The sequence below is a fragment of the Triticum urartu genome, chromosome 5A, assembly GCF_056163025.1.
Source record: "Triticum urartu cultivar PI428250 chromosome 5A, HENAU_Tu73, whole genome shotgun sequence".
Taxonomy (NCBI): Eukaryota; Viridiplantae; Streptophyta; class Magnoliopsida; order Poales; family Poaceae; genus Triticum; species Triticum urartu.
Window position 1 is genome coordinate 594,659,016 of NC_141877.1, and position 14,923 is coordinate 594,673,938.

Below are 14,923 nucleotides of genomic sequence, written 5' to 3' on the forward strand. Positions count from 1 at the left end.
TGTGCCATTGGAGAGAAGGAACGAGAGAAACTTGGCCTATGTTTCCTCATTGGTTCGAGTCCCATTGGAGATCGACATGGCCACCCTACATAAACCTGAATATGTACCAGTCCGTCTAGGTTGACGTAACATGGATGAGCTTCCTGGTGTGGCCGAAGCGGTGCTTGGCACACATTTTTTCGATTTATTTTATGAGATTGAGAAAGTCTTGGTGCGTGATCCTGACAGACAGACTAGTATGTCTCATGTGGACTCTGCCAAAAAAATATGTCTCTGGGAAAACAGACTCCAAGCAGAGCCGAACCCAAGATGACAGAAAAAGAGAGAGGTTGGGAATCCAGCAAATGCAACATGTCTGGGAAATCTGCTCCTAATGATTCAATTGGGGGAGAACAGGATGAATCTGATGAATCAGGGGAAGATAACACTCTATTGATTGAGTCTATAGCTGAGGAGGCTTGTAATAGAGAAGTGGAACTGAGATCTCAAGCACTACTTGTTGTTGATAACAGAAAGGTGCCTGCTGATGAGATCCAGGTAGATACAGATGACTCAACTTGCTCTATTAATGGTATTCAAGCTAAACATATAACTCACACAGATGTGGGTAATTCATGTGCTTAGGTTGAAGAGATAGAAGTAGATGTGGAAGACAAGGTGCAAGAAAAATCAGAGTATATGGTACAGTACCCCGCCTCTTCTGACGATATGGGGGAGGTGATCCCTATCCCTCCACTTATCTCTGAAGATGTGATGAGATTCAGCATGAGGAACTTGCAAAACATGGCTGGCAAGATGCAGGATAAGGCTGTTGCTATCTCTAAGAAGAGGAACTTAGAAGGTACTTCCCCAAATCACAACTCATTTGATGTGCTCTCAGATCATGACCTTATGCTTAGGGCCTCTAAAATGGGTGTGATTATTCCTGACACTAATTTCTCTAGTGTGAATATCCTAAGAGAACTAGAGAAGGTGAGGGAGAATAACAGCAATATACATGCTCCCCTCTCTGATATTTAGGCTGAGGGGTGTGTAATGTATATTACTAATGAGAAGGGTGATCAAACTCCTGTTAGTACTGAATGGAGGGAGGAGGGGAATGAACTAGAGGACAATTTTATATTAGTGCAGTCCAGAAAAAAGAAAATCCCAAAAGTTAAATGGCAATGTCCAGACCTATGACTAGGAGCCAAAAACCTGACATAGGTAAGGCAAAGGTCAAAGCTGGCGGTCCTGTTCATCATTACAGGGCCACTAGAGGGGGAGGGAAAAAACACCCTGTCAAATGATAGGTATATTCTGGAATTGTAGGGGGGCAGGAAAGAAGGGGATGAGCTCCTGCCTATCCCATATGATCAGAGATCATTCCCTGGACTTTGTGTATTTGCAAGAGACCCATAAAAAAAGCTTTCTGGACAGTTATTTCAGAAAACTAGATCCTCACAATATGTTTGATTGGGACCAGATCCCAGCTAGGGGTAAATCAGGTGACATCCTCTGTGATGTTAAGAAGGAAAGATTTGAAGTTATCTCTTGGAGAAAAGGAAGGTTTATTCTTCAAGTCTGTTTCTGTGATGTCAAAATGCAGAAAATCTGGGCCCTGTGCACAGTATATGGTGTTGCACATGAGTGTGATAAAGGTGACTTTTTAGTGGAGCTTGCAGATTTTTGCAACCACATTCAAACCCCATTCCTAATTGGAGGGGATTTCAATATCCTCGCACATAGTGGAGAGAAAAAACAAAACTGGCATCACTCCACTTACACTGATCTTTTCAATTCTGTTATAAATTCTACGTGTCTGAATGAGATCCACATGCATGGGGGATGTATACATGGACTAATAATCAAGCACACCCGACCCTAGAAACGTTGGATCGTGTGTTAATGAGTAGTGACTGGGAAGATATGTTCCCACTAGTTAATGTTAAAAAATTGGTCAGGGATATATCACACCATAATGCTCTCTTGGTGTCTTCGGTCAATCATGTTGTGCGAGTTCCACACACAAGAGAGTTTAGGTTCGAGTTAAGTTGGCTCAAGTCTGAAGATTTCCTCCCCTTGGTTGAATTTTTTGGAATAAACATGTCAATGCATCTGATCCTATTGATGTTTTAAACATCAAGTTGAAGAGATTGAAAAAATTCTTCAAATGGTGGGGTTCCAATAGATTTGGGAATGAGAGAATTAGAAAGAAAAATATCAGGGAAGAATTGGAGGAAATTGAAAGGTTGGAGGAAGATGGGAAGCTCGACCCAGAGTTGCTTTGTAACAAACAAAATATTTTGGTGGAGCTCAATGAAATCCTGGTCAATGAAGAATTATATTTACTGCAACAATCTAAAGAAATATGGTTGCTGAAAGGAGATAGTAATACTGCCTACTACCAGAAAATTGCTAATCGTAACAAACAAAAAAACACTATTCATTCTTTGCATGTTGGTGACAATGTAATTGAGGGGACTAAGGAACTTCTTGAACATGCAACTGGTTTTTACAAAGATCTTTTTGGACTTGCTCCTGGAAATTTATTTCAGATGGATCCTGATGCTTGGGGTGAGGGGGAGAAAATTAGTGAGGCAGATAACATGATGTTAACTAAACCTTTCTCAGAAGAGGAAGTTAAGAAATCTTTGTTCTCTATGAAGAACAATAGGGCTCCTAGGTCGGATAGTGTTTCGGCCGAGTTCTACCAACATTGTTGGGAGATAGTGAAGAACGACATTATGAATTTATTTAGTGCTTTCCATGAGGGGAGTTTGGATGTGTATAGGCTGAATTATGGCATTATCACTCTTCTCCGCAAAATCCCTGGAGCGAATAAGATCCAGCAGTTCAGACCCATATGTCTGCCGAGATGCCCCTATAAACTGATTACAAAAGTTTTAGATAATAGAGTGGCCCTATTTGCTGATATTCTATTTAGTAAACATCAAAATGCTTTTTATCAAAAACAGGAATATTATGGATCGAGTGTTATCTCTGCATGAGATCCTTCACCATACTTATGTTAAGAAAAAGTGTGGTATTGTCATTAAGCTCGACTTCGAGAAGGCTTATAACAAAGTTAATTGGGACTTTTTGTTAAAATGCCTTGAGAATAGAGGATTTGGGAAAATATGGTGTGAGGGGATGAGAAAGATCCTCCATAATGGCACATTTTGTGTCAAGTTAAACAACACTATGGGTCCATACTTCCAAAGATATAAGGGGGTCGGGCAGGGGGATCCTGTGGCCCCTTTCTTGTTTAATATAGCAGCTGAGTGCTTATGCAAGATGGTGCTTCAGGCACAAAAGAACAATCTTTTTGTTGGGCTGGCTGCAGATTTGGTGGAGAATGGGGTAGCCATTCTGCAATACGCGGATGATACCATCCTTTGCATTGAGCATGATCCAGAAAAAGCTATGAATCTAAAACTTCTTTTATATATGTTCAAGCTCATGTCAGGTTTGAAAATTAACTATCAGAAGAGTGAGATTCTCTGTGTTGGGGGGGATGACAACATTCTGCAAGCTTATGCTGATATTTTCAATTGCCAGATTGGCCGCTTCCCCATGAAGTATTTGGGGGTTCTAGTCAGTTACTCGTCCCTCTGAGGGATAGACTGGGATTTTTTAGAAGCCAAGTATGTGCAAAGATGTGACTCTGGGTTAGGCAGCAATGCATCATTAGGAGGGAGACTAACGCTGTGAATGCTAATATATTCAGTATTGCTTACTATTACATGTCCATGTTCCTTCTGTCTAAGACCATTATAGATAGATTGGATAAACATAGGAGGAGATTTTTCTGGCAAGTATCTAAAAATAGTAAGTGATAACCCACAAGTATAGGGGATCGCAATAGTTTTCGAGGGTAGAGTATTCAACCCAAATTTATTGATTCGACACAAGGGGAGCCAAAGAATATTCTCAAGTATTAGCAACTGAGTTGTCAATTCAACCACACCTGGAAACTTAGTATCTGCAGCAAAGCATTTAGTAGCAAAGTAATATGATAGTAGTGGTAATGGTAGCAAAAGGTAACGATAACAAAAGTAATGTTTTTGGTATTTTGTAGTGATGATAGCAATAGCAACGGAAAAGTAAATAAGCAGAGAACAATATATGGAAAGCTCGTAGGCAATGGATCGGTGATGGAGAATTATGCCGGATGCGGTTCATCATGTAACAGTCATAACCTAGGGTGACACAGAACTAGCTCCAATTCATCAATGTAATATAGGCGTGTATTCCGAATATAGTCATACGTGCTTATGGAAAAGAACTTGCATGACATCTTTTTTCCTACCCTCCCGTGGCAGCGGGGTCCTAACGGAAACTAAGGGATATTAAGGCCTCTTTTTAATAGAGTACCAGAACAAAGCATTAACACATAGTGAATACATGAACTTCTCAAACTACGGTCATCACCGGTAAGTATCCCGATTATTGTCACTTCGCGGTTAACGGATCATAACATATAATAGGTGACTATAGACTTGCAAGATAGGATCAAGAACTCTCATATATTGATGAAAACATAATAGGTTCAGATCTGAAATCATGGCACTCGGGCCCTCGTGACAGGCATTAAGCACAACGAAGTCATAGCAACATCAATCTCAGAACATAGTGGATACTAGGGGTCAAACCCTAACAAAACAAACTCGATTACATGATAGATCTCATCCAACCCATCACCGTCCAGCAAGCCTACGATGGAGTTACTCACGCACGGCGGTGAGCATCATGAAATTGGTGATGGAGGATGGTTGATGATGACGATGGCGATGGATTCCCCTCTCCGGAGACCCGAACAGACTCCAGATCAGCCCTCCCGAGAGGTTTTAGGGCTGGGCGGCGGCTCCGTATCATAAAACGTGATGAATCCTTCTCTCTGTTTTTTTCTCCCCGAAACCAAATATATAGAGTTGGAGTTGAGGTTGGAGGAGCTCCAGGGGGCCCACGAGGTAGGGGGTGCGCCCTGGGGGGGTAGGCGCGCCCCCCACCCTCGTGGACAGGTGGTGGGCCCCCTGGTCTTCATCTTTTGCAAGGATTTTTTATTATTTCCAAAAACTTGTTCAGTGAACTTTCAGGTCATTCCGAAAACGTTTGTTTCTGCACATAAATAACACCATGGTAATTCTGCTGAAAACAGCGTCAGTACGGGTTAGTTCCATTCAAATCATGCAATTTAGAGTCCAAAACAACGGCAAAAGTGTTTGGAGAAGTAGATACGACGGAGACGTATCAACTCCCCCAAGCTTAAACCTTTGCTTGTCCTCAAGCAATTCAGTTGATAAACTGAAAGTGATAAAGAAAAACTTTTACAAACTCTGTTTGCTCTTGTTGTTGTAAATATGTAAAGCCAGCATTCAAGTTTTCAGCAAAGATTATGACTAACCACATTCACAATAACGCTCAGGTCTCAACTTTACTCATATCAATGGCATAATCAACTAGCGACCAATAATAATAAATCTCGGATGACAACACTTTCTCAAAACAATCATAATATGATATAACAAGATGGTATCTCGCTAGCCCTTTCTGAGACCGCAAAACATAAATGCAGAGCACCTTTGAAGATCAAGGACTGACTAGACATTGTAATTCATGGTAAAAGAGATCTAGTCAAGTCATACTCAATGTAATCTAACAGTAATGAATGCAAATGACAGCGGTGCTCTCCAACTGGTGCTTTTTAATAAGAGGATGATGACTCAGCATAAAAGTAAATAGATAGGCCCTTCCCAGAGGGAAGCAGGGATTTGTAGAGGTGCCAGAGCTCGGTTTTGAAATAGAGGTGAATAATATTTTGAGCGGTATACTTTCATTGTCAACATAACAACCAAGAGATGGAAATATCTTCCATGCTACACACATTATAGGTGGTTCCCAAACAGAATGGTAAAGTTTATACCCCCCCTCCACCAACAAGCATCAATCCATGGCTTGCTCGAAACAACGAGTGCATCCAACTAACAAGAGTCCCAGGGGGAGTTTTGTTTGCAATTATTTTGATTTGATTTGCATAAAGCATGGGACGGGGCATCCCGGTAACCAGCCACTTTCTCGTGAGTGAGGAGCGGAGTCCACTCCTCTTGAGAATAACCCACCTAACATGGAAGATACGGACAGCCCTAGTTGATACATGAGCTATTCAAGCATACAAAACAGGATATTTATTTGAAGGTTTAGAGTATGGCACATACAAATTTACTTGGAACGACAGGTAGATACCGTATATAGGTACGTATGGTGGACTCATATGGAATAACTTTGGGGTTTATGGAGTTGGATGCACAAACAGTATTCCCGCTTAGTATAGGTGAAGGCTAGAAAAAGACTGGGAAGAGACCAGCTAGAGAGTGACGACAGTCATGAACATGCATTAAAATTAATCAACACCGAATACAAGCATGAGTAGGATATAATCCACCATGAACATAAATATCGTGAAGTCTATGTTGATTTTGTTTCAACTACATGCGTGAACATGCGCCAAGTCAAGTCACTTAAATCATTCAGAGGAGGATACCACCCTATCATACCACATCATAACCATTTTAATAGCATGTTGGCACGCAGATAAACCATTATAAGCTCCTAGCTAATTAAGCATGGCACAAGAAACTATGATCTCTAGTTGTCATTGCAAACATGTTTATTCATAATAGGCCGAATCAAGAATGATGAACTAATCATATTTAGAAAAACAAGAAAGGTCGAGTTCATACCGGCTTTTCTAATCTCAGTCAGTCCATCATATATCGTCATAATTGCCTTTCACTTGCACGACCTAATGATGTGAATAATAATAATAGTGCGTGTGCATTGGACTAAGCTGGAATCTGTAAGCATTCAATAAACAGGAGAAGACAAGGCAATATGGGCTCTTTTCTCAGATCAACAATAATGCATATAAGAGCCACTTCAACAATTTAATCATGGTCTTCTCCTATCGACCCCCAAAGAGAAGAAAAGAAATAAAACTATTTACACGGAAAAGCTCCCAACAAGCAAAAGAAGAACAGTAAATCTTTTTGGGTTTTCTTTTTAATTCCTGCTACAAGCATGGAAAGTAAACTAATTATAAGCTACAACTTTTTTTTTGTTTTTCTTAAGGTTTATTAAACACACAAGAAGAAAACATAAAAAGGAAATAAACTAGCATGGATGATACAATGAAAAAGTATGAGTACCGACATCTAGCAATGAGTGTGTGAACATGAATATAATGTCGGTGAGAAATACGTACTCCCCCAAGCTCAGGCTTTTGGCCTAAGTTGGTCTATGGCCACAGTTGGCCTGGCGGATATCCATAATAGTAGTTGGGGTCGTACTGCGAAGAAGAAGAAGAAGACTCTGACTGCCACTAGTTGGCAATCATTTACGGATCCCAATGGTAATTAGACTGTCGTGGAGGATCAACTTGTGGTTCCGGCTCTGGCTCTGTGGCTGATGTAGGGTTCCGATAGGCGTGAATAGCCTCTAACGGAACAAGGTACTGACCTGAAGATAAATCAAACAAGGAAGGAGCAGGCAGGGTAATAGTCTCAGGATGATGTTTATCAAAGAACAATTTGTATTTAAGCTATCCTTCCCTCTTCTTAAAAATAAAATCATGTGCCACCATACTCTTATAATCTAAATAAACACGAGGCATCAATTTTTCTTCCTTCTCATAATGCCTAATAGGTATGTTAAAATGTGCAGCTAGGCGTGAAGCATAGATGCCTCCAAAGATGGGGCCCTTTGTACGGTTCAAACTTAACCGTTTAGCAATAATACCGCCCATACTAACAGAGTTATCACTGAATAAACCGTGGAACAAAATAATAATATTAGGAACACTAAGGTTTCCACAGTTTCCACGACCAATTAAGCAATGACTAGCAAATATTGCAAAGTAGCGTAAAATAGGAAAATGTATGCTATTGATTCGTGCATCGGAAACCTTCCTCGTTTCCCCTACAGTGATGGTATAAATAAACCCATCCACATCCTCGCGATGTGGTTCCTCTGTCGTGCCCTCGAAAGGGACCAAACAAACCCGACAAAAATCATAAAGTGACATCTCCTTATGCTCATCATATAAATAAAACTGCACCATAGGTGGTGAGCTCCTAGAATGGAAATGAAAGTTTTGCACAAAGATATTTGTGAGTAAGAGATACTGATCGCGTTGGTCGTGGAGGAAAGCGGTGAGGCCTGCATTCTCAGCCAATTCATAAAAATCTTCATAAATCCCGGTTGCTCTCAAGAAATCATCGGAAGGCCATTCACACGATCGAACCTCCGCGGTGCGAGGCAGACTATATTTGGGCTTCGATGCCTTTTCCTTCGAGCTTCGGCTCAATGAGCCCCTCAAAAGTCTCTTCATTATTTTCTGAAAAATTATGAAATTTTTAGTAACTTCAAAATAAAAGTAAACCAAACTCAATAATATTGATATCAACTACTCCTACAAGTGCCTAGAGCCTATATCATGCATCAAAACCACTTGGAACCATATAAATTTGACATGCAAGCTCAAGAACATGGTCACCTAGGAAGCATAAATTTGCAATGAATAAAGCACTAGAACAAAAACTAATTGGACTAATGGAGGAGTCACATACAAAGAACAATCTCCCCAAGCAGTTTTGTGAGAGGTGCTTTGAGCAAGGAGATCGAAAATGGAAGCAAAATGAGCTTGGACTCGGGTATGAACAGGATATTCGTGTTTGTGGGAGGAATAAGGAGTGTGTGGGTGAAAGGATAAGTGGAGGAGGGCCACCGTGGGCCCACGAGGCAGGGGGCGCGCCTAGGGCGTAGGGCGCGCCCTCCACCCTCATGGCCAGGTGGATGCCCCCTGAGGTGTTCTCGGTGCCAAATATTCTCAAATATTCCATAAAAAATCATATTTAAATTTCAGGGCATTTGGAGAAATTTTATTTTTGGGGTATTTTTATATTGCACGGATAATTCAGTTAACAGACAGAGAAATACTATTTTTTTTATTATAAATAATAGAAAGTAAAAGGAGGGTACAGCAGGTTGTGCCTTCTAGTTTCATCCATCTCATGCTCATCCAAAGGAATCCACTAACAAGGTTGATCAAGTCTTGTTAACGAACTCATTCCGAATAACATGGAACCGAAGAAATTTCGAATAACACTATGTTACCTCAACGGGGATATGCACATCCCCAATAATAAGAATATCATACTTCTTCTTGACAGTAGGAAGAGGAAATTCAAAACCTCCAAATATAATCGATGGAATTTTTCTAATAGAATTGATACTATGAACTTGAGGTTGTTTCCTCGGAAAGTGTACCATATGCTCATTACCATTAACATGAAAAGTGACATTGCCTTTAGTGAAATCAATAACAGCCCCTGCAGTGTTCAAAAAAGGTCTTCCAAGAATAATAGACATACTATCGTCCTTGGGAATATCAAGAATAACAAAGTCTGTTAAAATAGTAACGTTTGCAACCACAACAGGCACATCCTCACAAATACCGACAGGTATAGTAGTTGATTTATCAGCCATTTGCAAAGATACTTCAGTAGGTGTCAACTTATTCAAATCAAGTCTACGATATAAAGAGAGGCATAACACTAACACCGGCTCCAAGATCACATAAAGCAGTTTTAACATAATTTCTTTTAGTGGAGCATGGTATAGTAGGTACTCCTGGATCTCCTAGTTTCTTAGGTATTCCACCCTTAAAAGTATAATTAGCAAGCATGGTGGAAATTTCAGCTTTCGGTATCTTTCTTTTATTAGTAACAATATCTTTCATGTACTTAGCATAAGGATTCATTTTAAGCATATCAGTTAATCGCATACGCAAAAAGATAGGTCTAATCATTTCAGCAAAGCGCTCAAAATCCTCATCATCCTTTTTCTTATGGTTTGGGAGGAAAAGGCATGGGTTTCTATACCCAAGGCTCTCTTTCCTTTCTGTGTTTCCTAGCAACAAAGTCTTTCTTATCATAACATTGATTCTTTGATTGTGGGTTATCAAGATCAACAGTTCAATTTCTATATCATTATCAATACTAGGTTGAGCATCATTATTTACATTATCATTAACATTATCACTAGTTTCAGGTTCATTACCAGATTGTGTTTCAGCATCAGAAATAGAAATATCATTTGGATTCTCAGGTGTTTCAGTAATAGGTTCACTAGAAGCATGCAAAGTCCTATCATTTTTCCTTTTCTTCCTATTAGAAGGACTAGGTGCATCTACATTATTTCTCTGAGAATCTTGCTCAATTCTCTTAGATTGTCCTTCAGGATACAAAGGTTCCTGAGTCATTTTACCACCTCTAGTCATAACTCTAACAGCATTATCATTTTTCTTACTATTTAGTTCATTGAGTAAATCATTTTGAGCTTTAAGTACTTGTTCTACTTGAGTGGTAACCATAGAAGCATGTTTACTAATAAGTTTAAGTTCACCTTTAACATTAGCCATATAATCACCCAAGTGTTCAAGCATATTCGAATTGTATTTCAATTGTCTACCAAAATAAGCATTAAAGTCTTCTTGATTAGCCATAAATTTATCAAACTCATCTAAGCATGGGCTAGCAAACTTAGTAAACGGAATTTCAGCTTTATCATATCTATAGAGATAATTTACCTTTACTACCTGTGTCGGGTTATCAAGACCATGAGTTTCTTCAATGGGTGATGGATTAAGATCATATGCCTCTTCAACAGGCGGTAAATTAAGACCGTGTATTTCTTCAATAGGAGGTAAATTCTTAACATCTTCAGCTTTAATAACCTTTTCTTTCATAGATTTATTTGCCTCTTGCATATCTTCAGGACTGAGAAATAGAATACCCCTCTTCTTCGGAGTTGATTTAGGAATAGGATCAGGAGCTGGCTCAGGAACTGGTTCAGGAAGTGTCCAATTATTTTCATTTGCCAACATATTATTCAATAGAATTTCAGCTTCATCTGGTGTTCTTTCCCTGAAAACAGAACAAGCACAACTATCCAGGTAATCTCTGGAGGCATCGGTTAATCCATTATAAAAGATATCAAATATTTCATTTTTCTTAAGAGGATGATCAGGCAAAGCATTAAGTAATTAGAGAAGCCTCCCCCAAGCTTGTGGGAGACTCTCTTCTTCAATTTGCACAAAATTATATATATCCCTTAAAGCAGCTTGTTTCTTATGAGTAGGGAAATATTTAGCAGAGAAGTAATAAATCATATCCTGGGGACTACGCACACAACCAGGATCAAGAGAATTAAACCATATATTAGCATCACCCTTTAATGAGAACGGAAATATTTTAAGGATATAAAAGTAGCGAGTTCTCTCATCATTAGTGGACATGGTGGCTATATCATTTAATTTAGTAAGATGTGCCACAACAGTTTCAGATTCATAGCCATGAAAAGGATCAGATTCAACCAAAGTAATTATATCAGGATCAACAGAGAATTCATAATCCTTATCAATAACAAAGATAGGTGAAGTAGCAAAAGCAGGGTCAGGTTTCATTCTAGCATTTAGAGATTGCTGCTTCCATTTAGCTAATAACCTCTTGAGTTCATATCTATCTTTGAAATCTAAAATAGCTAAAGAAGCTTCTTTATCAAAAACATAACCCTCGGGAATAATAGGTGAGTCTTCATCATCACTTTCATCGGTATTATCAGATTCAGTATTTTCATTCTCTCTAGCCCTAGCAAGTTGTTCATCAAGAAATTCACCAAGTGGCACAGTAGTATCAAGCATAGAGGTAGTTTCATCATAAGTATCATGCATAGCAGAAGTGGCATCATCAATAACATGCGACATATCAGAACGTATAGTAGAAGCGGGTTTAGGTGTCGCAGGCTTACTCAAAACAGAAGGTAAATCAAGTGCAGAGCTAGATGGCAGTTCCTTACCTCCCCTCGTAGTTGAGGGATAAATCTTGGTTTTTGGATCTCTCAAGTTCTTCATAATGATAAGCAGATATAAATCCCAAGTGACTCAAAGAATAGAGCTATGCTCCCCGGCAACGACGCCAGAAAATAGTCTTGATAACCCACAAGTATAGGGGATCGCAACAATTTTCGAGGGTAGAGTATTCAACCCAAATTTATTGATTCGACACAAGGGGAGCCAAAGAATATTCTCAAGTATTAGCAGCTGAGTTGTCAATTCAACGACACCTGGAAACTTAGTATCTGCAGCAAAGTATTTAGTAGAAAAGTAATATGATAGTAGTGGTAACGGTAGCAAAAGGTAACGATAGCAAAAGTAATGTTTTTGGTATTTTGTAGTGATGATAGCAATAGTAATGGAAAAGTAAATAAGCGAAAAACAATATATGGAAAGCTCGTAGGCAATGGATCGGTGATGGAGAATTATGCCGGATGCGGTTCATCATGTAACAGTCATAACCTAGGGTGACACAGAACTAGCTCCAATTCATCAATGTAATGTAGGCATGTATTCCGAATATACTCATACGTGCTTATGGAAAAGAACTTGCATGATATCTTTTGTCCTACCCTCCCGTGGCAGCGGGGTCCTAACGGAAACTAAGGGATATTAAGGCCACCTTTTAATAGAGTATCGGAACAAAGCATTAACACATAGTGAATACGTGAACTCCTCAAACTACGGTCATCACCGGTAAGTATCTCGATTATTGTCACTTCAGGGTTAACGGATCATAACACATAATAAGTGACTATAGACTTGCAAGATAGGATCAAGAACTCTCATATATTGATGAAAACATAATAGGTTCAGATCTGAAATCATGGCACTCGGGCCCTAGTGAAAGCATTAAGCACAGCAAAGTCATAGCAACATCAATCTCAGAACATAGTGGATACTAGGGGTCAAACCCTAACAAAACTAACTCGATTACATGATAGATACCATCCAACCCATCACCGTCCAGCAAGCCTACAATGGAATTACTCACGCACGGCGGTGAGCATCATGAAATTGGTGATGGAGGATGGTTGATGATGACGATGGCGACGGATTCCCCTCTCCGGAGCCCCGAACGGACTCCAGATCAGCCCTCCCGAGAGGTTTTAGGGCTTGGCGGCGGCTCTGTATCGTAAAACACAATGAATCCTTCTCTCTAATTTGTTTTCTCCCCGAAACCAAATATATAGAGTTGGAGTTGAGGTCGGAGGAGCTCCAGGGGGCCCACGAGGTAGGGGGCGCGCCCTGGGGAGGCAGGCGTGCCCCCACCCTCGTGGACATGTGGTGGGCCCCCTGGTCTTCATCATTTGCAAGGATTTTTTATTATTTCTGAAAAGTTGTTCCGTGAAGTTTCAGGTCATTCCGAGAAATTCTGTTTCTGCACATAAATAACACCATGGTAATTCTGCTGAAAACAGCGTCAGTCCGGGTTAGTTCCATTCAAATCATGCAAGTTAGAGTCCAAAACAAGGGCAAAAGTGTTTGGAAAAGTAGATACGATGGAGATGTATCAGAAAGCGCTATTACTTAGTGCGATGGGCTCGTATATGCAGATCAAAAGAGAAAGGTGGATTGGGTGTGAAAGATCTGCATAAACAAAACCTAAGCCTTCTTACTAAATGGTGGTGGAAACTGGAGACTAAAAATGGGCTTTGGCAAGAGATCATCAAAGCCAAATACTTTGGTAGGGCTTCGATAGCATCTGTTAAGATGAAGATGAGTGATTCACCCTGTTAGAAAGCCATCATGAAGGTGAAAGACCTTTATATGGCTGGGAGAAAAGTCATTATACAATCGGGAAATATTGCTAGGCTGTGGGTCGATCATATCGGTGATCAGAAACCATTTAAGGATCAGTACCCTCAATTATTCTCGATATGCAATTCCCCTGAGTGCACTGTGAAAAACTGTCTGGAGGCAGACCTTATATCCTTCTTTAGGAGGAGATTAAGCAATGAGCTTAAAGAACAATGGCAGCAGATGGTTGACGCCGCTAGGAAAAGTTGTGTTTCTGATGATTCAGATATTATAAAATGGGCCTTGGGTCCGAAAACGGTCTTTACGACTAAATCGGTGTATTCCTTCCTAGAAAGAAACATCGTAGGGTGCAATTTTGGGTGGGTTTGGAAGGCTGGCATTCCTCTAAAAATCAAAATCTTTATGTGGCAATTGTTCCAGGATTCTATTCTTACCTGAGATGTGATGGAAAAAGGGGATGGAAAGGGAATCCGAAGTGTTCATTCTGTGGGGAGCGTGAAACATCCCAACATCTCTTTTTTGCCTGCCCTGTAGCTAAGGTGACCTGGAGAACCATTGCTTGCATGCTCGGCACTGATTTGTGTCCGAACAGCTTGTGGCAGGCTTATTTCTGGTCTTATGTATATTTCCCGAATGGGGAGGTCTTTTACACAGTTGGCATAGCTTCGCTTTGCTGGGCTATCTGGACCTGCCGTAATAGTGCTACGTTTGAATCTAAGCATCTAAAAACACCTTTTGAATGTTGTTTCTCTATGTGCGCTTTTCTCTGTTATTGGGCAGGTTTACTGAAGCAGGAGGATGCGGTGGATCTGCGAGCAGGAGTAGACATGCTGAAGAACAGTGCGTCGAGGATGATGCGCATCTGTGCTGCAACCAAAGATTGAGAAGCTTGCTGGAGAAGTTAAACAAGGAGAAGAGTTGCGTCTTAGGGGTGTCTGTTTTCGATGGCAACATTGGCTTTTTGGGTTTATGTTCATCCTTGGAGTCTTCCCCTGCGTGGGACTATCTTTTGGTGCTCGTTTGTGAGCAGTCTGGGGGGTAGCCCCGTCTGAATTACATACTTATTTGGTGTCGCCGGGTTTTCGTCCTACAGCGGGTTATCTCGATGGCGAGTGCTCGCAGTAGGTTTCCCGGCGGTGCTTGAACTCGCTCTCCCCTCTCCCGTCTCATTCTGTGGACCTGGTTGTATTTCCGTTATGTTGCAGTAATGGAAGGGGGTTATACCCGGTT

At 40.4% G+C, this 14,923-nt stretch overlaps 1 protein-coding gene across 1 annotated transcript; it reads left to right on the forward strand.

Moving 5' to 3' along the window:
• The first annotated feature begins 351 nt into the window (after positions 1-351).
• On the forward strand, positions 352-14,577 carry LOC147973171 (uncharacterized). The gene is made up of 3 exons (XM_087524595.1): positions 352-537; positions 625-841; positions 14,474-14,577. The coding sequence occupies exons 1-3, from the start codon at positions 352-354 to the stop codon at positions 14,575-14,577; spliced, it is 507 nt and encodes a 168-aa protein (XP_087380721.1).
• Positions 14,578-14,923: the final 346 nt, after the last annotated feature.

What these genes read in the sequence shown, in the direction of transcription:
- LOC147973171 (XM_087524595.1), top strand. Translation starts at nt 352, where the DNA reads ATGTCTGGGAAATCTGCTCCTAATGATTCAATTGGGGGAGAACAGGAT. An exon ending in TGCCTGCTGATGAGATCCAG is followed by an intron (nt 538 to 624) that starts GTAGATACAGAT and finishes TCATGTGCTTAG; the next exon opens with GTTGAAGAGATAGAAGTAGA. An exon ending in TAAGAAGAGGAACTTAGAAG is followed by an intron (nt 842 to 14,473) that starts GTACTTCCCCAA and finishes GTTATTGGGCAG; the next exon opens with GTTTACTGAAGCAGGAGGAT.